The following is a 27,885-nucleotide window of genomic DNA, read 5'->3' as shown; positions in this document are numbered from 1 at the left end:
TTACAAGAAATGCAGAAAGAAATCTAGACATGTAGATTTATTTTATGAAAAGATCTCCTTAAGGATCCTGGTCTCCTTTAGAGATCGAACAGCAACGTTCAATATTCCCACGTATCCCAGCAGAACACATTTAGTTTGACAAAATGTAACAATTTTCGAGTCGAGCTCAACAAGGCAAAAATATTAATTTTAAAAATAATTTATTGGTCTGTATGTACACGGGGGAAAAAAAATAGTAGAAAACTGAACAAGGAGTAGAAAAGACAAAATGTACAAGAGAGTCGTCTTTACACTGCATTCAGGATGTCTGCCGCCTCAGAGCAAACAGGCAATACTTTTAATCTGTACACAGCAGGGAGGAAGCCACGGCCGGCTGTCCACCCCGTCACCCTGCAGCGAAGGGAAAAAAAAACAAAAAACAAACCCATAAAACATCTGCAATATTCATTTCCGTAGGAAACCATCTTGGATTCTGTCAGCATCAGTTTCGAGTGGCGTTGGTTCGGGTGGATGGGTTCGAGGTTCGGTTCCCTCCGCATAACGACTCTGTCGAGTTTCAACAGAAGGCCTCTGGACGTCGGAAGTCTTTGGTTCGTCGAGTTTGACTGTTCAAGTGTGGATAAAGGTGGCGGCGTAGTGTGTGGCTGAGGAGGTTGGTGCCCGCTGGAACTGGATTCAAATTCACGGCAACGCTTTTTTTTTTTCTGTTCTAAGACGGCGATTTCTGACGGGAGATTTCCGAAACAAACCGCCGCCTTGAGAGCCGACGGTTTCGACACAGGCGAACCTACAGACTGTTTCGGTCTACGATAAAGAGAAAAACACAGGCGGAGGACATAAAAAACATAAAGCTTAAGTAACATTTCAAACGCATTGCACATTATAATACTGCCGAAACCCTTTTTTAGTGCCTGTGGTTGACAGCCAACGCACCAGTCTGATTATTTAAGCTCATTCTCAGTCATAAAAACAAACCTCCACTCTGCTATAATGCCAATAAATAAACAGCAACAATGAGGACTAATACGATAAAATCAGTTCAGAGTGATCACAGCCGCCCATCATGCTAATACGTAAAGAAGACGGGGGAGAGCAGGAAACTCACTGCACCGCTGGAGAGGACGAGTCAGATCAGTTCCCTTTAGTTTACACTGCTGCCTCACTGTTAACACTGCAGGGGAGGAGGAATTTACCACACAGTGATAGAGAAAACAAAGCAGCTTTAAGAGCATGTCAGTGACTGGATGAATTATTATTATTATTAATAAAAGCTAATTTGGGTTCTGCTTTATGCCCAGTTTGCTTGTATGGAAATTTGAGAAAACAGCCGACACAGTTCAGGGAGCTCAGGATTCTGGTACCTTTAACACCGATTCCCTTCTGAGACAATACTACACACCAGAGCCACGCTGAACTCAGGTGTTTTTCACAGGGAGTTGGGGGAATCCAGAGTGATAGAAGTTGGTAGAAAAATAATCTTGCTGGTCCAGTTATTTAAAAAGGTATGAAAATATCCTAAAGCGATGAGGTATGGAAGGATGAAACTCCTCGTGCCGCAGGCTCGGACACAATCGCATGGTTTCTGAGCAAAGCTTTGTTCTGCAGTCTGCTAAGTAATGCAGCATGATGTTCAAACTCTTTGAATTTACTGGAAAGAAAGAAAAGAGAGAAAGCCTGGTGCTTTTCTGTGCTGCTCTGCAGCTTCCCAACACCTCCAGGAGTAGAAACTGACACAGCTGACCTTTTTTCCACACACAGAGCACATTTTGGTGAAAAGCTAGACAAAGTCAGAGCCTAGCTGGTAGCTCAGTACGCCTTGAATAAAAGGGCGGATTTAAAGATAGAATAATACTGACTGAAGTATGAACCTGGAGGGAGAGGAACTTTCTGTGCGCAGACATGCTGATGCAAACTAATTCCAGTCACCAGCTGCTGCTGCTTCCTCCGTCTGAAATTCACAGGTTGGAGTCCCAGGATCGGGCGCTGGCGTTCAGGACAAGGTGCAGTCGTAGTTCCCCTCCTCCTCCCTCTGCTCCTCCGTTTGTTCAGGCGGAGTGTCTTCAGGCGGAGGGCGGGAAAAGACTCCGGCGGGTTCGAGCGTGGGCAGCGCCAGGCCGAGCGGAGTCGCCCCCCCTCTGCTGTCCTCGGGCCGGGGGGCGGCGGCTCCGCCCGGGCCTTCGGAGGCGGCCAGCTTGCAGCTCTGGCTGGCGGGCTGGAAGGCCTCGGGCTGCACCTGCTCCGCCGTCGAGTCCAGCAGCTGCTGCAGCTGCGGCTGGATCAGGTTGAGAAACGGTTTGTACCCCAGGCTGGAGAGCGGAGAGAAAACAGGAACGTCGAACTTAAGGCTTTTTAATGCCACCTTGAATGAAATTTAAGACATGATTTGATTTGGGGAACTTACTGAAAATACTAATATAAATATTTTATTACAGAATAGTATAACATTGTTAAATATACAGTTAAATATGCTATATTAAGCCTAGCAAATATAACTTTTCTTCCTCTTTACAATTATACATTACTTTGTATTAAAACTCCTCAAAATACTCTGTAGTTTGTATTTGTGTCGAAATGTGAAATATGTAACTTGTGATGACTAAATCTGCGAGGTGCAGCCGCTGTCTGAACACCCACCAGTCACTGGAGGCCCAGGCGTCAACGGCCAACAAGCCGTTCCGGAGGCTCTGTGTCGTCTCTGGAGGGACCTCTGGGCTGTCCAGGAAGCTGACCACCTGCTTGATGACACTCGCGTCCCTCAAGATCAGACCAATCACAACACACCACTCCAAACAGCCCGCCTCCATGAACACGTGCAGGAGGTACCTAAGGGACAGACATCAAAACAGAGCTTTCTGGTTTGAATGCCACAAATGTTTTAACTAGAAAAAGAAAAAAGAGAGATGAAAATCTGAGATTCTCACCTGAGCTGCACCTGGGACTTGTGCGGGCCTTTGTTGGCCAGCTCCATGGAGATGTGCTCCAGCTCGGCCTGACTCAAGCTCAGAGTGGAGGAGTTCTCGTCGACCATGGTCCAGTCGCCGTCCACCACTGAGCTGGTCTCTGTGAGGTCTGTAGCCGAGCCGACGCTGTACTCCTCCACTGAACGCAGAGACAGACATGAACAGTCAGAGCCTGAGGTTGTTTTGTTTTTTTGTTTTTTAAAGCAGGCTGACAAGGATCGATTTTTACCTTTGTTAGTTAGCAGCGACAGGAAGGCGTCGTGCGTCTGCGGTGAGTTTTGGTTGGAGTGAGCAGACGAGGCTGTGTCCGGGTCTTTGGTGCTCTGCTCGAGCCCGTCCATCCAGGTGTGGTTGGCGGTCGCGGCGGAAGGCGGGGCTGTGTCCATCTCGCTGTTCAGCAGACTGTCTGCAGACTGAGACTTCAGCAGCTGCGTGCTCAGCACTTTGAGGAACGGGGGGGGGGTGAAAAAAACACAAAACCGATCAACAGGAGCGAGAGGAAGCTAAAACGCAGCTAAATTTCCCGTCTGCTCACCGCTGCGACAGCGTCCGTTCTTCAGAGGGGAGCTGAGGCTTCCCACGGGGATGACGGGGAAGGGCCAGAGGAAATCTTTGTGGAGCTTCTTCAGAGCCGAAACGAAGTCGTCGACCCGCGCCACGCGGTTTCTCTCGCGGCACAACCAGCCGATGAGCTCGAAGCCCAGCTGGGCGGAGAAGCACCCGAGGTCACGGAGACGCACCTGCTCCAGGAGGTGGCGGGCGTGGCGCCACAGCATCATGTCGATGTACATGTTCTCTGCACACTCCACGTCCCGACTGAGAGCAGACACCACACACACTCACTGAAGTGACGACGGCCGGTTGGTAAAGGTATGTGTTATTAAGCTAACCCATACTGGGCCCGTACCCTTTGGCAGACGATCCGCTGGGCATGCTGAAGGTCTTCTGCAGGTTGAACTTTCCCGTGGAGATGGAATCTGCAGACTGGGACAAGCTGATGCTGCGATTTCTGAAGAACTCAAAGCCGCCGGTTGAGCTGGGTTCCTGAAGAAATCATGGTGTTTACTTTATTTCCATGTTCATCTTTACAAAGATATGATTCTTATTGTCATAAATAGTTAAAACTGTAAGGAGAAGGGAGGATTTTCACATGAGTTATGAATCTGAAACACAAATTATCTGAATATTTCATCTGGGTTCGTACAGATTTCTCATAGTAAAATTCAAACATTTAAGGATTTCCAGGACTCCTGTGAACACCGTTTTATGTTTTTAGATGTACATCATCCGAAATTTTGGCAAAAACAACAACAATAAAAAACAGTATGATTAAAGAAAACTATAATATCATGTATGATTACATTCTCTGACCTGAGTTGATGGCGTTGGGGGCGGAGACTCCATCTCTCCTGAGCCAATGGCTTTGAGGAACCGGATCATGTGCCGACACAGGTCCCACTTGCCTTGCTCCAGAGCCGTGTTGAAGAGAAGAGTGGCGTGCTGCCGGCTCACGGCTGGAACCTCCATGTTCTGGAGGTAACAAGAGAGTAAACATAAAAAAAAAAAAAAATTCTATTTCATCCCTACTGATCCGGCATTTCACAGAACCGTGGGGTTACGTACGCAACGGTCGTTTTAGTCTAAACGGGAACTGGTTAGGTTGTTTCCCTCCTTCTCACCTGCAAGATGATCAGGTAGGAAGCTGCTGTGTCCAGATCCTGAGCCATGAGGCACTCCTCAAACAGGTCTTTGGGGTTCCCCACGGCTGCAAACAGGTAGTTCCACAGAGCGTATTCGGTCTTCCGGGCACAGTGGACGATGGTCTGAAGGAAGAGGGGGAACTCCGTGATGAACTTGGCCACGGTGGGAAGCAGAGGGTCAGGTATGGGCTCCCGTGAAGTCGCCTCTTCTTCCAGCACCACGTGGACCATCAGCTCCAGGACGTGAGGGAAGTAGGGGAGGGCGGCACATGACTGAGCCAGCATCAAAGCCTAGGAGTTGAGGGGGGGGAATAGAATTTGAAAAATGAGTCCTATGTTAAAATTTTCAAAGCCCCTTATTCAACGCTCTGCTTGCTTGTTGTATTGGTGGGCGTTCATTGTATCGTTCATCCTTCGTCGAGATAAATTTCTTACCGTAATAAGACATTTGATTTATCCCCGTCGCAATAAATTTCAATTAATGATGTTTAAAATCCCCTGAAACTGTCTGTATTGTCGGGACTGTTTATTTTACCGCTTTCTCCATTGTTTAACAAGTGCATCAATAAATTTGAAAATATGATTGAATGCAGCTACTATGTGCGGTTTAGTGATACAAATCACACTTCTTTATGTGACTGGCGTCCTGAAGAACCATAATGCAAATTATATATTTTCAAGAGCAGTGTTTGTGTGTATGGGGCTGCAGTTGCTGTGTCATGTCCTCACAGCCATACAGTTACCTAAAAAATTAAGTAACAAATAGGTCTTACTTCCCTGCTCTGTAAATAACCATCCCTACCTGCAAAGAAAGACGTGTCAAAGCGAATGAGGCGGCTGTTGATGTTTATTTAATATCTGGGAGCCAGCACGGACTGAACGCCTTCATTCACTTCCTCCATTGCCATTATAATGGGAGAAAACCCAGATGGAGATGTGAAGGAAGATTTGAATCGAGCGGATTTGCGTAGGAAGGCAACAGTCAGGCTAGAGATTTCCCATGAAGTGGTCCAATCAGAAGCCTAAGTAAAAAACAAACAAACCTGTTCGCCCAGGTTGCGAACCAGCAGCTGCCTCAGGATGTGGTGGAGGTAGATCTGGGAGGTTCTCTCTACTGTGCAGTAAGGAAACAGCGCCTCCAGTGGCTCGGAGGATCCCTGCAGTCCGTCGTACAGTACGGTCTCGTTGGTCGCCCCCAGCACCAGGGCGTCCTCAAACAGCACCGCCAGTGGATAGATGTTGATGTGGAAGGGCAGCATTATGCGTCTGGAGAGGAACGAGTGCGGCTTCCGGTGGTCCCTGGGGAACAGCGGCAGCCAGACTTTCATTCCCGCCTCCCCGCAGGACAACCACAGGGCCTCCAGCAGGTGGCGCTTCTTCTTGTTGGAGCGGCAGGTGGTCCACACGTTCTCCACGCACTGAGCCAGCACCACCGGGGGACAGAACGGTAGCTGCAAGACAAAAAAGGAAAACGGTTAGGGGATTGTATTCGGTGAAAATGGAAACGGAGAGAAGTTTGTACTCACCAGCTTCTTGTTGACGGCAGGCGTCTCTTTGTCTCGTACCTGTGGTCCCGATCGGTCCCTCTGCAGCATGATTAACTGGCCAGCCAGATTCAACATGATGCTCTCTGCCATGCAGGCCTGATATGGAAACACAAACACACACAGCTCATCATACCTCTGTTCCCAGCTCAGCGAGCGTGGGTTTTAATGTGCCGTCGTTAACCTGCTGCGGTGCTTTCAAAGAGATGCCAGTCTCTGTGCGCACCGACGTGAGCGTGACCGAGACCACGAGGGCTGGATGAGGGATGTAGCGAGACATGGAGACCTCCTGCAGCAGCTCCACGCAAACCGACGGGGTTGGACTGGAAGAAACAAAAACACATGTTGAAAGTTATGAGGGGTGCTTTTGAAAAACGCTTACATTTAGTCATTTTTAAACAAAACAGAAAGCAACGATTGGCTGGTTTTCCTCGAGGTTCTACAACGGGTTCTCTCCCAATTTGATTTAAGTGGGCAGTATACAGATAAAATCTGCTTTGGTTTGATTGATAATATTTAGCACACCACTGTTTACCTTGAAATTTCTACTTATATGGCTTTGAGAGTCTAGAGGGCAACATTCATAAAAACCAGAAATCAAGAAATAAACATCTGTAATTATTTTTTTTCACCAGAGGGTGGAGGCAAAGTCTCAGCAGAAAAGGTAAACAAAAGCATCTTTACCAGATGAAAAGGCATAGAAATCATGTGATCTGGGTTTTACGTCAAATGTTCTTACTTCAGCTGCATCACAGGAAGGGATTGATCAGACATTTTAGACCAAAAAGAGAAATTGCTGCACAAATGGCCAAAAAACAAAGGAGTATTGATTTTAAAAATAGATAGTTTAGTTTCGGCCCATCAGGAACATTTTGTCCAGAAAATGAACCAACCATAAAGAAATTTGATGCGATTATGACTGAAAGAAGATGAAGCTCAGAGAGTAATACCCGTCATTCCTCCTCTCTATGCTGTAGAGGCAGATTGAGCAGTCGGCTCTGAACAGGATGACCATGTCTCTGAAGACGTTGAGCAGCAGCGTGTCAGAGTGGAGCTTGGTAACCGAGGCGAAGGCATTGTCCAGGTTAGATGATCGCTGATAGAGCCTCAACTAGGTAGATGAATCAGTCGCCATAATGAGACAAAAAGAACTTCAGACTCAGAACTGAAGAGAAATAATGAGGCCGAGTCTGCCACCGTCACCTGCTCTTGCTGGTCTGTGAAATTGTAGCATGCCACCACAACAAAGTCTTTCCACCAGGCAAGACCTCCTGTCACAGTCATGTTCTGCTCCTGCAAACAAACACAGTTATTTTCATCTCGTCTCACAAGTTTTATTTATTATACAAAATGGGACGAGTGTCTGCCTACCTGAGTGATGTTCCCAAACAGCTTCCATTTCCTCGTGAATAAGGAGTAGTGTGCAAAGCCCCGTCTGCCTGCGACAGCCATGCATTGTCCTGCTGTGTCTATGGCTGCAAACTGCAGACACACAATAGTAAAACGTTAAAAAGTGCTGAAAAAGAAAAATTAGGGATGCACCGATTTCAGTTTTCTGGCTGATCGCAGATCTTTAAAAAATCTGACCTGCCGATTCCGATTTTGGCCGATAATTTTTTTTTTTTTTTTTTGTCTGAAATATTGCTAAGAGAGTCGTTGAGTTGGCAACAGTGGAGTGACTATGCCCTGCAAACGCCAGTAAACTCTCTCTCGCTGCAAAGCAACAAAAGACAGTGGTTGATTTTTAGATTTTTGCGGCGGTAGATAAGATTAGCTTTGCATGCCACACAATTTTATTCAGCTTCTCTCCCAGGTTTGAAGATACAGAGATTTTATCCCACATTATTCTTTCCAAAATAGATCCAGCCCAGCAAGTCTGTGAAAATCTTTTTTACACATCTTAATGTGCAAAACTCTGCACATAATACAGGTATTTATTGCAAGACTGTAATAATAACTGTTCTCCTTCAATGCAATCACGTTTAAATCGGAAGAATAATCTAAAGAGGGATTTAATTAAGAGAATATTTCAAGTTAACACACTGCTGTGTAAATGCACTGCAAGAGCTATAAATCATATTGACACACACACACACACACACACACACACACACGCACACACACACACACACACACACACACACACACACACACACACACACACACACACACACACACACACACACACTCACCCGTATTGGCCAGTTGCTCTCAAGGTATGTGCTGTGAATCTAAAGAAGAGACAAAAAGACAGTGAACTAAACTTCATGCTGAGTGGAGCTAATTTAAAACTGCAGCTGGTGAGGCGGGAAAACACTAATTACATGGAAAGAACATAAAAAAACACAATCTAATCTTATGTTTCAGAACAATTAAATATGTTTTCTTGGATACACTCACCTGGACCACATGCCAGTGCTTGTGTCCCAGTAAAGTGCTGAGTCCCTGAGAAAGAGAGGAGTCTGGGTTGGGCGGGTGATGCATCGGGCTGCCGTCCCGCGGGTGCAGGTTTGTGTGTGCGTCAGCGGTGCTGTGGATTTGCGTGGGGTCCCCACAGGTCAGGTAGAGGCGGTCTTCTCCGTGGAGCAACACCTGCTCCTGGTTACTCTGTACGGTTGACGAAGGAGCAAAGAAAGCACGAATGTTTGATGCGACCGTGTGTTTGTGCGAGGGCGCTGCGGACAGGTTGTGCTCTCACCGTGCAGGGGTTGACTGTGAGCGCGCTCTTAATAAAGTGGAACTGCAGTATCCCAGCCTGCAGAGAAGGGTGAGGAGGAGAAATCATCTCCACGTCCTGCTCCTCGTCCTCCTCCTGCTTTCTCCTCTCCTGTCTGCTTGGGATCACCCACAGGTGGTAGCCTTCTGCTCCCCAGCTCTGGTGAACAGCACATTATCCATGTTAGCAACACAGAGGAAAAAAAAGAAAATGATTGTGCCAGACTGTTATGTAATCTACATATTATCAAGACTTCCTTATTTTCTTTTGAACGTTGCCTGCTTTGACTACTACTGCCGAGTCAAAACTTTGCAGAAACACATTTTGCTGCAATTACAGCTTTGAGTTTTTTTTTAAACTGGGAGAGGTTTATAAATATTGTCTGAATGTGAATTTTAAAATTATGAAACAAGCGTATTTTAGTGCGCTTTCTGAAAATAGCGCATAGTACATTGTAGTTGTAAAAAAAAAAAAAAATGGGAAAAAAAAATCTAGTAAGGACTCAACCTGAGAGGTAGATCATCCTTCAGTTTATCATCTTCTGTGTGGCAAGGTTTTAGTTAATTGTTCTTTTGGAATAACATTGTTTGTGCTGTTAGGTACTGTTTTATGCCACTGGACTAGAAACTAAATACACAAAAAGTATATAAAAAAACATAATAATCAAAACTAAAACTCAAAAAAGTATAGATCTAGATCACTTTGGATGACCTGAAATTCCCAGCTGCTCAAGAGGACAACAAGGAGAAATGACAGACAACTCCAGATTTTTGTACTGTACTGTGTTTTCACATAATCACCTACTAATATGTCCACAGTTATGTCTAAAAATGTTTTTCAGGATCTGAGCTACCTTTGCTCCACTTCACAAGAAAATAATTCACTACCCATAGGATTACTCAGATGTAAAAATAAAATCACAACAAAGCATTGCATTCATTTTTATAAAAAGCAGCATCACATACCATAGAGCTTATTTTAAGTGGGTCCTTCTTGGTGCCATCAGAATGATGCCTGTGGAGATAACATACAAAAAAAAAAAGCAAAGATATGAAAACTTTCACCAAAAACCCCCCCAAAACAAAGCAGAACTCTGTGTCCAACTCACGCAAAGTCCTCTCCCAACGTGCAGATGAGATGCGCTCCGAAGACACTCCACAACGACAGACCGCCACACTCCCAGGTCACCATGACAACACTGTAGTCAGGTGACCAGCAAATTAGCTTGACGGCGCCGGTCTTGTTATAGATGTCTAAATGGGAAAAAGATTCAGAAAATGTATTTGTGGGGTTACTGTGAAAAAGCTGCAGTGAAGCATTCTCGGTATTTCCATCTCATTTGTATTTGTTTGTTATTTCATATTTACCCGTTATTGCATCAAGAAACTTGAGATGTGTCAATTAGCTACTCAAAATTGGAACATTTGCAAGGAATGTCAAAACAAACGAATGGAATCTTAAGCAGAAGCTCAACAAAGTGATTTGAAGATAATATTTACAATTTGTTTTAGCATAAACTCTTCAGTAAGACAGATGAGGATATTATCGACATTTCAGTAAAAAGTATCCCCCTGTTTGGAGTTTCTTATCTTCTTATATTATACAGCATCTAAAGGACAAAACAAGCAGAACATGCTTTTTTTTCCTTTTTTCTTTTTACCATTACGACTTCAAGCAGAGTTTTAAGTGACTTTACATGAGACAGAGAGAAAAGCTGCTGTGAAAGGATCTTTGGTTGTAGTTTGATGCAATTTACAGGTTTAAGCTGCAGGGTTCTGAGCCACTTGTGTTGCTGAATCATCTGGCTCTGTTGTGTCCAAAACTCATCTGTGCACTTTGATCAGAAGCATTTCAACAGTGGCTACATTTCTACCCTCCATCAGACCCCTGTACTCTGACACATGCAAATAAGATGCAGAGAAAAGCGACATCACATCGAGCTTGAAAAGACAAGTGAAAAGATTTTAAACGGATAACATACAGACTAAGAAAGAGATTAGCCCACCAGGGGGCGCTGTGTCTTTACATTGGATATAGAGCGTCTGAAAATCCTGAAATTTTAAAACATACGGATGCATTTGTTAAGGGTAAAAAGCAGGTGAGATGTAACGGACAGTGCAAGAGTGATACCTGGGTAGTGTTTTGGTGTGAGCTCCAGTTTGTGGGACAGCTGCATCGATCCTGTCGTCGTGTCGATCATGTAGACCAACACTGAACCGCTGCAACATAGGACAGTAAAACTCATTTTAATCAGATAAAGTGTTGTGACACAAAAAGATCAAAATGAGTCTGCAAATTACTGAACGCACACTTTCTTCCACAACAACTAAAACAAAACCAGTTTCTCTCCTTCGAAACTCTCCTCTGTACTGCTTCAGATCAGACAAAAAAAAATAAATAATAAATAAATAAAAATCACCTGATTTAATCACCATTTAAATGTGAGTAAATCAATTGCCGCTGCACTTAGAAGTACTCTGGGGAAAATAAAAACTTTGCATGCAGTCCAAAGGAGTTTGTGTGCACCATCAAAACAATAATACCATAATCAAGAGAGTAACTTGAAAGCCAAAAAAAATCCAACAAAGAAAAACAATCAAAGAAAATTGCCGGTGAAAGTCAATAAATTCGTTAAGCCTTCAGATTGGCTTGAGTAACTTTTTTGCCCCAGCTAATGAAAACTCCTGTCAACATCGCATTTTGTATTTATGAAGGTCATATATTATGTATAAAATTTGTTGGATGATCTGAAACATTTAAATGTGGGAGAAAAAACCTAACAAATTGTATAGAGCAATATATTTTTCAAGTATTTTTCCACTTTAACTTTCTACTTTAAGAAAGAATTCAGTTAAACACAGTACGGAGCGTGTTGTTCACAGAAACTCATAAAAAAAAAGACGTCTAGTACGAAACGGTGAGGAGAGAAATTCCTGCCAGTCCAACAGATTTCCTGACAAGCACACACGAGGTAGCCTCGACAAACACGAACCGACAAGTTTTCGCAGTGGACACGTACCGCGAGGACAACAATCTCACTGTAACGCACAAATGCAAGTAAACAGGCCCGGCTCTGCACCGTGAAAACGCAGACAGAGTGTGAGACAGTAGCACAGACCTGGCGCAGCCGAAAGTCATCAGCCTGTACTTGTTGTTGACAGCCACACAGGTGCCGTCCGTCACGTCTGCTGCCCAGACTCCCTGCAGCTGCTGGACACACACGAGAAAAACTCAGAAAATACACAAGAAAAAAAAAAGGCAAGTTTTATAGAACAAAGTACACTGATCAGAAGTATGGAAAACGTAATTATTTTAGAGCTGCACAGCTTGTGTTTGACCACGGTTTTTAACACCAGCAGTCGGTTTGCGGCGACAGAGACGTGAACCTGAGGGGGATTTAAGTAGTAGCTCATGGGATCAGGCAGCGGAGGCGGTTACAAGCAAATCTACATGAAGGCAGGAGCTGGAAGAGATTCAGCAGCCGCATCATGCTGTTTTAAAGAAAGCTTTGGGATGGCACTACACTGCCTAACAGAAAATAAGCCTCTGTTTGGTGAGACAAGCGACGAAAGCATAAAGAGGGAATTGTTTTGATGGCATTAGAAAGTGATCTTTGTGAGCGAAGGGCCTTACATCTGCTGTGATTGAGCTGCTCAGCGGTGTGATAAAGCCCAGGCGGCCATCGCTGAGGACCACAGCGAAGCCGTCCAGGGTCAAACAGTACTCCATGCTACGGATGTAGACTCCCTCCAGGTCCAGAGAGGGACCACCTACACACACACACAAATACGCAGCACATTTAAGAGTCTGGAATGAAATGCTGCTGTGATGTTTTTAAAATCGTTCCTCCAACCTCGAGCGGACTGCAGGTCTAATGAAAAGGGGATTGTAGTGAGGCAGATGGCCTTGCGTCCATTGCTGCCGAGGCCGTCCCAGTGCAGGACGTGGAGGTATCCGTCTGCCGTGCAAACCAGCAAATCCTCCTGCAGAGTCTGAAGACTGAGGAGACACGAGAGAGGAGAAATTCGCTTTTTGTATAAAGTAAAGAGCAGCAGCAGACAAGTCGGCAACAAGAAGAAATGGGGTAAAAACAGTGAGCCATTCATCATCCAGCTGTATCCCGACAGTTTTATGGACCAGCTGTGACGTAGCTGACACTGCCTCGTCTCACTGTCCTCTAAGACACACGGGAACAAACAGGCCTGTGTTTGTCCCTGTGGGGCGCAGCGTTGTCTGTAAAAAAAGACTGAGAGGGTAGACTCAACACAACGGGGAGAAAGACGGACAAAGAGAGCGGGGAAATGACGAGGACTAAAGCGTACAGGCGCTGCGGACCGACTGTGGAGGAGGCAAAGTTTTTTCGTTGCAGCTTCGCAGCGGGAGACGCCCACTCATCTCCTGTACAATCAAGCTGTGCCTGTGAAATGCCAAAGCAGAGCTCTCATTCAGATGACTGCCCTATAATCTTCGTCAAGTGGAAGAGATTTGGGAGAGGAGAGACGGAGAACTGACAAAGGGGGACGCTTATTGTCAATCAGCGAAGAAAAGAGAAAATGTATAACAGAAAACAAGGTTTTATTTGATATAATTGTTTCTCTTTAATGACATGTTTTAAAATACATCTATTCACACTTGGAAATGACAGGAAAATTATGGGTTATTTTTTTTTTTTTTCAAAAACAACTTTGGAATCCTGCATGTAAAATTAGAACTGCAAAAACTTAGAAGTTTAATAATTCATTTGTTGATATGTTATCTATTAAATGAATATAAATTCCAAGTATGTTTTACTAAAAATAGAGTAATTTTAATTATAACCAACCATTTTCAATTATCCTATATTTGTTTTAAGTTCCTGCAGAACAACGTCTCTCTGCAATCAGTTGTAACATGCATTTGTTGAGCTGGATTATTATTTTAATTTGAATAACTGTATGTCAACAAAAATAAAGCAATGTATCATTTTCTTTTCACGTTGCAATCAGGTGCCAAAATCTCTCCAAAAAATGTATACAGACATAATGAAAAAATATGAATACTTTTGCAAGGCACACAAGAAAACAATTTTGAAATGAACCCTTTTTTAAAAACATAAATAAAAAAAATTGTCTTGTTGCAAGTAGACAAAATATCATCAAGTTGAAGACAACGTGAAAATGAAAAGCAGATTCATCAGGGACCCTGACAAGCCATCAGCCTCATGTCAGCAGACAACAAAACAAACTGCTTAGCTGGAAATCTTGTCAGAAAATTTGCTTCCTCGTTTGAATCAATTATAGTCCTGACAATATTACCCATCAATCACTCTGCTTACTTAGTTCCCAACCACTGGTTCGCTCTTTCAGAAGATTTCTAAGTGATAGTAGAAACTTCTCAAGGTCTACTCTGGCCCTCCACTAGAGGGGAGAATCACAATGTGAAGCTAAATGCCTCTCATTAGTCCGAATTCAGGTCAATAACCCTTGATAAACTGATAGAGGGGAAAAGTGAATGCAGAATTTAACATGCATACATCCAGTAATTTAAAGAATCCACTTGAATTAAAGAGTTAATCTTATTTGTGAGCTCCAGTGTATTTTCTTTATGTTTCTTCAAATAGTCTCAGGCAGACAACAAAAAAATTGCAGACAGTGATTCAAAGAAAGTGTCTACCTGGTGATAGGAGCCTCCAGGTCCACAGGCTTCTTCATCTCCAAAGAAAGAGCGGGGGCGCATTGCTCCTCTTTGTAACCTGGAGTCACTTTCACACGAGGGCTTCCTCTGTGGAAACGCAAACAAGCGGTCCAATTAACCTTCCTGAAAACTTAACTATCCAGAAACTCCACAGTGAACTTGTTTTCAACCTTTGTGTCCAACCTGGATGGGGGAACATGTTCCAACATGCCCAGTTTATCAAGGCATGCTGTCGAAGAAAGCGGCTCACACAATCCATACACAATAAACTGCATAAAAGCTACATGAAATGTGCATGGAAATAGGAAAGACAGTGAAGAAAGGGAGAAAACACACATATCTCCTTGCACATAAAAATAATTTGCAGCATTTTGCACACTCTCTCGAGCAATTAGCTTAAAACAATTAACCTTTTCTCAAAATAGCTCTGGACAGCAGCTGCAACATTCATACAAATCTGCTGTGAATGTGTGCATCACTTACTTTGGATAGACAGGCTCGTAAAGATACTTTTCCTCTCCTCCACCCAACACATCAAACAGGAGGATGTAGCCATTGGCGGTCTGAAAACAAAGGCAGAAAGACAGGAAGTGTTTGTCCATTAAAACCCTTTTCAAAAAGTGGCTCAAAAGTTTTTCGATTTGCTGAACGGAAGTTCGAAAGCCATCTACCGTAGAAACTACATCTAATGAGTCACACGCATTCGGCCAGTGATGAGGTTTTAGTCCCTTTTGAGGCTAATTCAGCTCAAATTAAAAACTGTTCAACTGTATTTTTACATTTTTATAGAATGCCACAAGATAAGAAGGGGAATATTAACCATTCGTGTTAAAGATTTCTGACACCCAAAAGTCACTTTGTCAGTTTAACGGTTATGTAACATAGTGTCACCTTTGGTCTTTTGGCTGCAGTGTGAGGGATTATGCAATGTTCTCACATGAAAACTATTCCTGCAACTGACCAGCTCCTCCTTTCTGGTGTTATCTGATCCTATGACCAAATAACAAAGATGCTACAATTGAAAAGGTGTCACTTCAACTGATTTTAAGAACAAATCTCTAATCATTGTGAGCAACTGGAAGAACAAATGGGAAGAAGCGTGAATATACCAAAAAACAACAAAAAAAGGCTTATTATATATCTAAAGGTCAGCAGATCAACATCAACTGCAGAATATTTAATTATTTAGCATTTCTTCACCAATAAGGAAGGATGTTTCGACCGCCAGAGTTTTCTTTGATGCATGAATTGCAGATTCCAATAAGAAGACATAAACTTATCTGGGAAAATGTTTAATTTCAACATTTAAATAACATATTTTCTCTCAATTTAAGCATAAAAAGAAATACAGACAAACAGCTGAACTTTTCACCTTGCCCTGACTAATCACCTTCACACAGCAGGATGGGTAGAAATAAATATTTCTGATGCTTTTGGTTTCTTCAAGAGAGATCCAATTCACCTGATATTTGTGTCAAGTAAAAGCTTTACAAAAGATAAATATAATGAATAAAACAAAACACTTAGCCAGACATCAGAGAAAATAATGTGCATTGGTGTGATGGCAGGTTAGAAAAAGTGGGAATAAAGAAATAGAAACATAATCGCTTGGTGAACACTAGTTGGAATCAGAAAGTTTGCTCATTTTTTCCATCGGTTGAATTATAGCATCACTAACACTTTATACTTAATGCCCTCAGTGTTAAAACATAACAATGCAAATCTTCCAAAAATAAATCACTTACATCTATCCATTATCTTCATAGCAATCAACAAATATTCCTGCTGATTAAAACGCATAACAGCCATTAGCTAAATACAAAAGTAAAACTGTCAGCATTTCAACATCCACTGGAGAAACTCCCTAGTCATCATAGAGAAACGGCAAGGATACAGACACACACTGCTGTCAAGGAAACTTCAGAACCAGAGCCTGTTGGCTGAAACATGAAACGAAACTTGATCTGCAGTCCCTCTCCAGCGAAAATGTGCCAAGACTGTGCAACGTCTGTACATAGAAACCAGCTCCGTCACATCTGGATACAAAGGAGTTTCAACGAGATAAACAAAGAGGGTAGCCTGAGGTTTGCTAAATATTTTAAAGTTATGGAGTGCCATAAATTTAACAAAAAATAATTATGATAGGCAATGCTTTCAATTTCAAAAACGACAAGAAAACAACTGAATACATACAAGATGCTGGACCATATTTAATGATTTTTCAAACTGAAAAGAAAAAAAATCCACTAGTCATTACAAAAGGTTTTAAACATCAATAAAAACAATTCAGATGTAACCTCAGTTTATTTGAGACATTCTGATCATGATCAATCTACGGTTGCTTTACTGCTAAAAGATCATTTAGAAAGACAACTATATATATTTTTTCTTAAGTATAACCTTTCACTGTTGAACAGTTTCTGCAACATGCAGCAAAATCCTTTTTAAAAACTCACATCTGGAAATCCTTTTAGATCTGAAACAGAAAACGTTTCTCACACATTTGTTCTATTAAAAGAATGGCATAACAATTTCTAAAAAAAACCAAAACATTCTGGATCCGTTTTTTTTTTTTTTTGTATATTTGATTTCTAAAATTTATTTCAAAAGATCGCTGGTTACAGAAATCAGAGTTACGACTTCAATCACCCCCCCCATCTTTCATCTGCAGGTTAATCACAGTAAAACAAAGCAGCAAGTACAGGTGCATTCTGCCGGTGGGGCTTTGATTAGGTTCATTTCGACTCGGTAGAGGGAATAAAAACTGCGAATGAAAGAAAGAGTAGATACAGAAAGAGGGCTTCCAGGACACCTTGTACTTTCAATGTGATCATACATGCGGAGATAATGGCGTAGGAAGAGGCAGGACGCCAACTGGAGCCCCACAAATATGTAGGCACTGAAGTTCAAAGGCAATCAGTTGCCCAGCATAGGGGAGGTTTTTGTGGCTTTTTTCATGAACAGTCATCAGTGTTCAGGCTGTGAAGCAAGTGTCTGTGAAACACTAAAAAAGAAATGAAAAAGAAAAAGAAAAAAGAACCCTACCTGTTTGATCAAACAGCTAAAATATACATGACCAAAATCTGATAAACCCTTTTCAATAGAGTCAAGGAATCAGATTTTTTTTTCTAACACTTGGTAGCAAGTGTTAGCATTCCTGAAATATATGATTTAATATTCTTAAATTAACCCTTCTAGACTTAATGATGTGTCTGAAATAAACAACATCAAAGGTTTGACCTCATGCCAGAGTTGGAAAAACATAAAATGAAAGAAAAAAAGCTGACTTCAGGCAAACCAAGAGAAAGACTTTGGAAGTCCTTGTAGAGAAACTGAGAAGTCAGCAGAATACTATACAGTGTGATGCCGTATCGAAGCCTCTCTCTTAGACGTGTCTAAACTCGTCCCAGAGGTGCAACAACACACGCGCGCACACACACAAGCTTACAGCCAGCTGCTACTCTTCTCAAAACTGGGAGAACTTCAACTTCAGCTGCAACAGATCATCATTTAAATCCATGCAAACTTCGTCGCGGCCGACTTTTGCTGCAAAACAGGAGCCTCTGGCACGAAGCGCATCAAGTTAAACAGCTCAAAAGCAGAGCACAGATGTGAGACGCGTATCTAACAAGAGCAGGGCTGAGAGCGCCCTGAAAGCCCACAGCTGTCAGGTGTGCTAACCAAGAAGTCTAAACGCATTCCTCCATCACCGTTAAAGAGTGCAGTCAGGTTACTCTGATCACCGCTGCCGAAAGGGCCAGCTGTATTTATGGCCGAGCGAATGCGCTGTTATTGTGTTGCATCATGGATGTTCGGGCTGGAGATCAGAACCTGTGGGCCGCAGCAGAAAGATACTGACGCTACATCTAGATATCAGCCTGCTATTTCTAAACCGTCTGTTGTTCTTCAGAATATTGCTGAATAATGGAGAATTAAAGCTGCCTCCTCCCCCACACACAATGTAACGTATGTGTGAATGCACACTGTGCATGTACAGGAGAAAACTTGCAGAGAGATCCTGGCAGATTATACTTTACTGAGCAGCGCCTTATGAGAGTCTAAAAACAGAGAGGGAACATTTTGGCCTCGGAATGATCCCAAAAAAGACGGAAGAAAAGCTCAGCGGTGAGAAGTATTTCCTGTGTTTCAAGATGTTTTTTTTTTCTCTTTAAAGTTCCTTGAGTTATTTTTCTAAAATCCTTAACTTCATTCAGACTCTTGGCTAAACATAGATGCCGGCCATAGTTTAAAAGGGCGATTACGTTAGCCTTGGGGTCTGTAGGGTGTGTGAGCAGCCTTAACATCTGGAAAACAGCTGCTTTTTTCAGAGTGAGGACAACTGTCTGGGTGAGCCCGACTTTACTTTACTCTCTCTCTTTCTCTAATTAAACAACAATACAAATCTTGATGTGAGAAGTTGTTGGTTTTTGAAAATAACGGGGGAAGGTATTTGCTCATCAATGTACCTGTGAACTTATACAGACTCCAGAAAAAGTAAATGAAATTAGAAAAACAACTCTGATTTTCAAATGCATTTGTTAAAACGATAAGTCGGCAAATGATGGATGGGAAACATTCCAGTGCATTGCTCAGCAGAGCAGCTACAGCCTATTTGGCAACTGCATTTTCCTTGATTCTTACATTACACGCATTTTTGATCAAAGCAAATACTTTGATGGGAAGCTGTTCAGTGCAAAAAGAAGAAATATATCTAAAATGAATACATGATTGTGCTTTATTCACAGCCAGGATAAATCTACCACATTCAAACAAACTACACCCATTAAACCCTGTGGAAGTAGACAAAAGTAAGATTCTGGAGCCAAGCGGCTAAGCAGGAAACTGTCCTTAATCTGTGAGTAAACACTGACGGATAAAAACTAAGTAGAGGTGGGTGGTAGCTACTTATGTTTACTCAGATACATTTACTGCTATCAGTAGAATAGATTTTACTTTTATTTAGGTAATATTATTAGTATTGCTGCTCATAATTGAGTAAAATGTCTGGATCCTCTTCCCAAAGAAAGTCACTTCCCTGAATAAGAACAAATGTGTCAAAAATCATTAAAGACAATCAATACAATATGACTATAAATAAGATAAATACACAGATAAATGACTACATTACTCCTAAAATTGAGCCACACACAGGTAATAAGTGAATTAAAAAGTTCAGTAAAGATCAACGATATGTTTTGAAGTTTTTTTTTCTTTGTGACTTTCATCAACGTATTAAATAAACTCATTTATGCAGTGAAGGCAAAAAAGCAAAATGTAAAAAGGAGAGAGTAATAATTTATGAGGGATGTTGCTGAGCTCAGTTCGAGCAACACTGCAAACTACAGACACACACTGAAGATCATCAGCTCTCAGCATTTTAAAGTCTGAATCAGTATCTGAAGAAAGCGCTGAAGAACAAAAACACATGCTCCCAATAAACAGCTTCGCTGCCTTCAATCCGTGGTCTTACTGCACCTTGCGTTGCGCACCAATAAATCGCCCACATCCCACGGTCTGACTCTACGCAGGAGCTTCTGCTGCGTTACATTAAAACAGCTTTGATCAGTAGAAACATGCAAAGTCCTGGTGGTTTGAGATTGTTCTCCAAGATGCTTCATATGCAGTTGATGCAGAATTTAACTAAAAATGAGCAACATGTTCTCTACAAACAATGCAACCCGTCCGTTAGAAGTAGCATAACTGTTTAAGATGAGGTAAATAGCTCTTATTGGCTCTTTTATGCATTACTGCTTATTATTCAGGCATGTCTAATAAGTAAAAAGAAACTGAAATAGTCAATTTCAAGTCATTTGAGTAAAGCAAAAACAGAGAGATGAGTTATTGTTGCAAAAATGTAATTCCAGCCTCCAGCGCTGTCAGACTCCCACTGGGTTTTACTAGATAAACTAACACAGGAGCTCAGATGTAAACTGTTGCTTTAAAATCTACACACCTCTAGAAGCAAGGTTTTCCAGTCAGGGCTTTTTAACAACTAATTTCTATATATTTTGAGTGCATATTAATAAAGACATCAATTAGCTTTTTTTTTATTTTTTTAATATCAAATATAACACTCATCAAACTGATTTCTGATGTTTACAGTTTACTCTGAGGCTAAAAAAAGCCACCGGAAAGTCAGAAACAGTCAAACCTAAGCTGTGTTTGCAAAGGTCAGGTTGTGAGTAGAGATTAAATCCAGATATTTTTAACTTCTTCACCTACTCCCTGCTGCCTCGAGACCAGGCGAGAATGGGAAAGAGCGCGAGCGGCTTCTTTTCCAGACACATTTGCGGCATTCCTTCATGTATATTTTCAGCTCACAATAGGAGGTAAAGACAAAAAGCAAGAGCAGAGAGAAGAGGAAACAGACCAGCTTGAACAAGGCAGAAGCTTATCAGGCCTTTAATCTTCCTCTATTTTATTGACTCGTTTCGAAACAAACAGATTTATCATTTGTACAACCATGTTCTGTCTTTATAATATTAGATTAGATGTTACAAAAAAAACAACAACTTTCAAACTAAAAAACCCAAATGATCTTGAATGCTCCCACTTTACTGGCCTTTTGCCTTTCTCCGTTTTAAAACCTGACAGACAAAATGGCATCAAGGATATTAGGTGTTGTTTTGGGACAAACAATGCTCTAACCACGCCTTCTGTCCTTGACACTGTTGCTAGCAAATGGCCTGCTCGCTACTTCATTGGTCACAAAAGTGTGGGTGTAAAAAGAAAAGAAAAGAACAGATGATGTATCCCCAAGTTAAAGAGAATTATACCTTTTTTCCTCCCCATCTGTTTTGTCCCATAAGTAATAAATCAGCTCAGGATTCAAGATGGCCTTAAAATAGCCTCAACGTCAATAAAATTACCTAAAGTTACTCCTACCTTTGGATCCAACTGAAAATGAAAGCTGTGCGACTGATGAACACAATGCAGTACCTTTGTTTGAATCGTTTCACTTTGAGTAGACTCAATCGTGCAGTGATAAGCAGAGGACAAAGGGTTGAAATTATGCAAATATGGCTCAGTAAAGCCATTCAAACATCACATTTTGATTTTACTATTTTGGTTAGACACTTGTTGGTTGTTACTGCCTGCATTTTGATGGTTTTTGTAGTGTCACTGTGAACCATTTTCTGTGCAGCATTTGTCCAAAGACTACTGGCTCTGTCCTGCAACATACCTAAGGGGGATTCTTTCTAAAATCGTATTTGTGACTGATAAATGACTCATTATTGACCTGAAAGCTAAAACACACAGAGTAACTGGTCAATCTGGTCATGAAGGATGAGGAATATTGGTGGAGAGAGAGCAGAAACCCTTAAAGGCAGCAGATAAGTGGAGACAAGACAATAGGGAGTCATTTAGTGTTAAAAAATGCTCACAAAGGCAAATAGTTGGGCTAGTATTGTTGTTTAATGTAGTCTCAAGCCTGTATGGAAGTTCATGTTAAGTTTTTCCACCAACATACAGCAGTCTGTGAGTTTTTTAAAACGACCACAAGCTCAAAGTCTGGCAAGAACTTTGACAGTCCTCAGCATTTAACAGGCTGCTATTATGCAGGGGGGTAAAAAAAAAAAAAAAACAACAACAAAAAAAACACAGTTTGATCTGAAGAAAATGCCAATAAAGCTAAGTTTGCAGCAAGTTTACAAGCAAATTGCCAAGAGGATATTAGAAAAGGGTAGAGCCTAATCAATGAAACTAAACATGAGAGCGGATGAAATGTCACAGCGTACTTACCGCCACAGCGACCATGGAGTCGTCTGGCTTCCATTCTGCTTTCTGGTAAAAGCCAAACTGGGCCGCTGCCTTTGCAGACTCAATGTAGCTGACTATCAAAACACTGGGCTGTGTGTGAAGGAAAGGGACATGGAAAAGAAAATGAGTACTTTCAGAACACAAGGAAACACAGAAAACTAAATGCCTCATGATGTCGAACTTTTCAGGCTCCATTCAACAAAAAGAATCAACCATGAGAGAAACTCTGGGCTGTTTTTTTTGTGTTTAGTCGTTTTGGTTAAGTTTTAAAACATAGCTCTTGGTAAAGGACGATTAGGGGTCTTAAAATGCAGTGTTTGGGGTTGTGTTAGGGTGGGACTTCTCACTCCAGCAGAGACAGAGTGTATTTAAGAAACCACCAGGTACACAAAAAAAAAATCATAATTTAGATTAACTTTATTTTTTTTTTTTTTACATCATTGCTTGTACAGATTAATTTTTAAAATACCATGTTGAAATAAATAAACACCAGAAGATTTTTTTTTTCCCAATATGTATCATTATTCAAACAAGCTAGGATAGGCATTATGGGTATTGTAAAATGAGCCGACAAGTCACTCACTCTGTATTAAGACTGTCCTACTTTGTCCTTCAAATTTGAAAGTTGCAGATTGTGGCAAATTTGAATGAAAGCTTGACCCTACTGTGCTTTTCGTACTGAATACCTCAACACAACAGTACTGCCATAGGTATCACATCTGCACTAGGATAATTCATGACAATCCATAAATATTACAGGTTTCTGTGCCTCCACAATGAGTTTTAGCTTTTCTGTGGAGGAGGAAACAATCAGTAATTTTGTTACTGATTGTAACAAAATTACCTTAGAGGATTTCTTGTAAAGCTGCAGCACACCACAGAGCATGCCATTTGGTTAAATTTTACCCCAGCAAAGTTTTTTTGTTGTTTTGCTCTGAAGCTTAATTTTATTTTATAGGTCAAGCTGCGACTATTGTAATTTTATAAATCCCATCAACGGCTCATGCAAATTCTTTTCCTAGACATTGTGAAAAATGCATATTTTTATTTATTTGAACTGCGGCTTGAAGAATTTCCAAATTCCACAGTCACCCAGAAACCTGAATTTGTACAATTTGGAGTTGTGGACACTTCCTCATAGCTGTCCATGTTCATGAGAACCAAGTAAGTCACATGATTTGATTTTATTTTTTTTAAGAGTTGGTTGTTTGATTTTGTTGCTTAATGAGTTCCTTTTAGTAGCAGTCAGGATACCCTGCAGACTACAGATGCAGTGCCAAAAGCTACAGAAGTTTAGGCTAGCTGATGTGTCAACTTCGGCACGAAGCCAGTGTAGCCACTCCTCTCTCAAATTTCCGAACAAAGCAGGTGCGTGCAGGCCACTCATCACAGATAGACTGCCACCAAAATCACCAGAAGTCAGATATTTTGGCAGAACAAACATGAACAATCACAACCTAACCACAGAGGTCTTCTACATAATAGACATGATCAAATTTTTGTTTCAATAAAAGGATGTTTAAGCTAATATTTATGCCACACGATAGAGAAAAAATAAATACGCATCCTATTGTACCTTTACCTTGTCAGAAGCAGTGTGTTTATCATATATTATTTACAAATGTTCAACTTTATCTATCAGGCTCTTAAATACAGAAGAAGCTGCTAAAAAATGAAATCTGGTAGAAGTTTAACCACCATCTCTTGTTTTGTTTTATTCTTTTACTTGCTGATTCTGACAGCTACATGCACCCTGCTGAGAAGTTATTGCAGCTTCATGATTAGAAGTGGGAAAAATACCTTAATCACACTTTTTAAAAAAGTAGTTGGCATTTTGATGAAAAGGTGAGAAATTGTTTTATTTTAGTCACCATAAAAAGACAAAGTACTGCAGAAAAACACTGAACACCTACAAGTGTGTCAGGTCCTGAAGTAGGAAAAATGTGTCCACGTGTAATTTTAGATGCAGGGATACTTAGTCAATGTAATTAGAGGAGATGGTTTAACTCTTTCTTCTCTATGGTGTTTGTTTCATATAATTAAAATTTAATACTGTCACTGACAGCAAAACAGAAACCTCTGTCTTCTTTAGAGCTCCTAAAGCACAAACTACAGAGAGGTTCAGCACTAAAGGATCATAACACAATAAATCTTCTGGACTTGTAATTTTGTTCTTGTTCAACATAGTTTCCTTGAAAATGATTAAAGCTTCTCTTAATTTATCTTTGTAAAATTGAAACTGTAGTTTCTTACCCACTAAAGAGTTTGTTTTCTTTACAGATTAGTATTTTATTGCACTGAGAAGAAAAAACAAAACAAAAACTTTATTCTATAGTTTTCTGAAAATTTTGCAATTCATCCTTGATTCCATTTATCACAATTCTGATTCTCATTTAAGGCCAGATGACTTTCAAAAAATACAACAGATTATGACTCAAACCAAAACGACTGACTGACCAACACAATACAGGAAGTAGATTAGGACATTAACAAAGGACAGAAGGAAGTAAGAAAACTAGGAAAGAATAGTAGGAAGGACACAAGGAGGGAGAAGTTAGCAAATGAGGTAGAAAGGAAGGACAAAGAGAAGGAAGGAAGAAACATTTAGAAATACAAGTATGTTCTATATTCTTATTTCCGTTTGCATTTCAAATAAAAAAAACTGCTAAACTACTATAAACAGGATACTTAACATGCTATGTTTTCGTATTATTATTGTCATTTCCCACGTCGAGTCAGCAAGTGCCTGAAACATGCAGTCACTGTTGGCTAAAGAAGACTTAGGAAAACATTACAGAATACACAAATAATTGCTCCAAGTCTGTGCTTTGAAAATATGCAGAACCACACGTACTTATGTGTCTGTGTGACAGAACAGAAAACATTTATCAACTCTACTTCTCAAACGACTGCACCTCAGCTGAGCTGAGCTGCCTGATTTCAGGCTGCTGCTGAAGACACATGAAATTAAAGAAAGTTTCTGAGTTCATCTTTCTTTAATGGTAAATGGACTGAACTTATATAGCGCTTTATCCAATCATTTTTGACCACTCAAAGCGCTTTACACTAGAGTCACATTCACCCATTCGCACTCACAAACGCTCACACATTTATACACTGATATGCAGCTCAGTAGGCAATTTGGGGTTAAGTGCCTTGCCCAAGGGCACATCGACATGTGGCAGGAGGAAGCTGGAATCGAACTTACAACCTTCCGATCGCTAGACGACTACTCTACCCACAGAGTCACAGTCGCCCGTAATAATGCTGCAGACAGAGACGGAAGGGAAGCAAGATATGCTCCAAATCCTGGGTGTGTCTCAGGAAGTTAAGAGTGACCCCTTATCCATTGTTACTGCATCTTAATAATATACAAACGGTCTGGAAAACAATGCAATAGGTTCGTGGGTCAAATAACTTCCTCTAAATGAAGCTTTTAGTAAACATCAGTGATGGGATTCAATATACAAATTTGTCTTCAAATAAATTGTACAAGTTAGCTGTCCTGTTAGCATAAAGAAACAAAAAGTAATGTTAATGTAAAATATTACTATTGCAGAACTGCAGAACCCAGTCAAACAGCACATTTTTTAAAGTTGATTTTAAGGGCCTTTATAGAACATTTATTTTGATAGGAAAGAGGGTGAAGAAAGAAGAAGACATGCAGACAGCAGCCAGGGACCAGGAATCACTCCCAGTACTGTCGCCTCTGCACATGGTGTGTCTACGCTACTATTTGAGCCAACCAGCTCCCCCAAAAGCTTAATACTAAGCAGGAATTAAGAGCGAGAAATTGAAATTAATGCAAATCTCAGCAAGTCAAAAAGCTTCCAACACCCGGTTCAGGCGAGGAACACAAATGTTGTGAGGTAAAGGCAAAAAACTAATGTGTTTTCATCAAATGCTGTTTGGCACTACATCCAACATGCAATATTTTTTGTTTTGATCCAACTCCCACGATTTTTTTAGCTGCTTTGTTTGATCTAAATGTACAACCTATCTTTTCAACATACCTAGAAGTTTATTTTATAGTTCTTTTAAACAAAAAAAAAAAAAAAGCCCAACCACAAACTGAGTACGCAAATCAGTCTGTGGTTATTAGGATTAAACACAGGCCAATGGTTACAATGCAGCATTATGTGATGTCCCTGCTCAAAGACACATTAATGAATAAGTGAATGATTTCCATATTTTTTGCCACAGATTTTATGTGTAGTTTTTCCGCCTAAATTAAATAACCTATATGTTGCAAAGTCAAAGACAAAAACACTGGTTTGATGTTGTTTACATAGGTCTTAAAAAAAATCAAAAAGTCAATAAACAGAATCTTACCAATATCATAAGTAACACATACAAATAAAAGGCCTATTTGACATCATGTTCCAAATATTTTGTCTACAAAATCCAACTAAAGGATGAGATGAGCACAAAGGTATTACATCTTTGAATAGTCGACTATTAAACATTCTGGATGGATATTACTGTAAGCTATGAATTTTAAAAACAGGCTCTTACGAATAAGTAATTAGATCTCTGTGACAACTGGATGAGAGACAGCACAGTAGAACCATCACTCTACACAGGTGTGTGGATATACCGCACTCTGAAATGACGCAAAACAACGTCATTTGCCATCTCAGTGGTGAGTGTACAGGTGTAACCATATGCCAACACATCACGGTAAAAAAAAAAAAATCTCACCAACCTAAGCCTCACTTCTGTTATCTAAATTACCTAGTTTTTTTATTTTTATTTTTTATAATTCTCGTAGATATACACACATTACTGCCAGAGAAAATAAGCGGCTTCCAGATAATGAAGCAGCTTTAAAGAGTCTGTCGAATGTTTCTTGAAGTGAAACTAGCACTGCTGGCATTGTTGTTATCTGGTCAGCTGAGTTCTTGAACATGACCGACACCGGGCAGCAGCTTCACTCAACTTACCCGAGAGAACCAGACGCTGAGCTGCGTCTCTGACAGCAAGGCGAAGTAAAACCTCTGGGAGCTGGGCTGGATGTGAAAGGGCTCCTCGGCACTCCTCAGCGGACAAAGCAGCCTCCGGGGCCAGCCGGTTAGAAAATACATGACGGCTGAAACTCCCTCCTCAACACTCCAACAGTGCGGAGATCCTCCTTAAATAGTTTTTAATCCAGATGACACATTAGCGGCCGTTTTCGTAAGATTAAAAACTTTGGAAGATCCCAGTCTTTGGCACTGCGCAGGTTATCGGTACGCAGATGCCATAAAGATAGATTCAAGCAGCCAGTGAAGCTACGCGGCTAACTTAAAGCTAATGAGCGGTCCAAGGGAACCCAGAGTTCCCGAAAACAAAAGCAAAGAGAACCGCTGCGTCTCCACTTAGCCTCCAACTGTGAGATGCAAGCATCAAACGGGTCGAATAACTTCCGCTCCCAGTGTCGTATCAATTATTTCGGTGTTTTGACCAGAGGTGTCTGTTCACGGCTAAGAGTCCAGTTTTCACTCCACTCTGCCTCACCGTCGCCATTTTTACAAGCGTCTATCCGACTTAAC

General features: G+C 41.2%; 1 protein-coding gene across 3 annotated transcripts; it reads right to left on the bottom strand.

The window, feature by feature from the left end:
- Positions 1–22: 22 nt before the first annotated feature.
- ric1 (RIC1 homolog, RAB6A GEF complex partner 1) lies at positions 23–27,885 on the bottom strand. Of its 3 annotated transcripts, none has more exons than XM_088010935.1 (27): positions 27,298–27,885; positions 22,337–22,444; positions 15,077–15,156; positions 14,573–14,680; positions 12,774–12,919; positions 12,554–12,690; positions 12,039–12,130; positions 11,051–11,139; positions 10,029–10,173; positions 9,886–9,934; positions 8,903–9,079; positions 8,605–8,811; positions 8,397–8,435; positions 7,576–7,686; positions 7,408–7,491; positions 7,155–7,315; positions 6,389–6,527; positions 6,187–6,303; positions 5,704–6,111; positions 4,640–4,951; positions 4,332–4,490; positions 3,868–4,004; positions 3,496–3,776; positions 3,190–3,402; positions 2,922–3,099; positions 2,635–2,823; positions 23–2,306 (listed from the first exon to the last, which is right to left on the bottom strand). In XM_088010935.1, exons 1-27 carry the CDS (start codon positions 27,436–27,438, stop codon positions 1,991–1,993), a joined length of 4,323 nt encoding a protein of 1,440 aa, XP_087867061.1. In that variant the 5' UTR covers positions 27,439–27,885; the 3' UTR covers positions 23–1,990. The 3 variants fall into 3 exon arrangements, with proteins under 3 accessions (XP_087867061.1, XP_014852069.2, XP_014852068.2); XM_014996583.2 differs by having other exon boundaries at positions 7,408–7,497; positions 12,039–12,127; XM_014996582.2 differs by having other exon boundaries at positions 7,408–7,497; positions 27,298–27,884.

The sequence above is a fragment of the Poecilia mexicana genome, unplaced genomic scaffold (assembly GCF_051168715.1).
Source record: "Poecilia mexicana isolate PSO_F unplaced genomic scaffold, ASM5116871v1 scaffold_12, whole genome shotgun sequence".
In the NCBI taxonomy this organism is placed as follows: Eukaryota; Metazoa; Chordata; class Actinopteri; order Cyprinodontiformes; family Poeciliidae; genus Poecilia; species Poecilia mexicana.
This window is presented reverse-complemented; position numbering and strand designations above follow the sequence as displayed.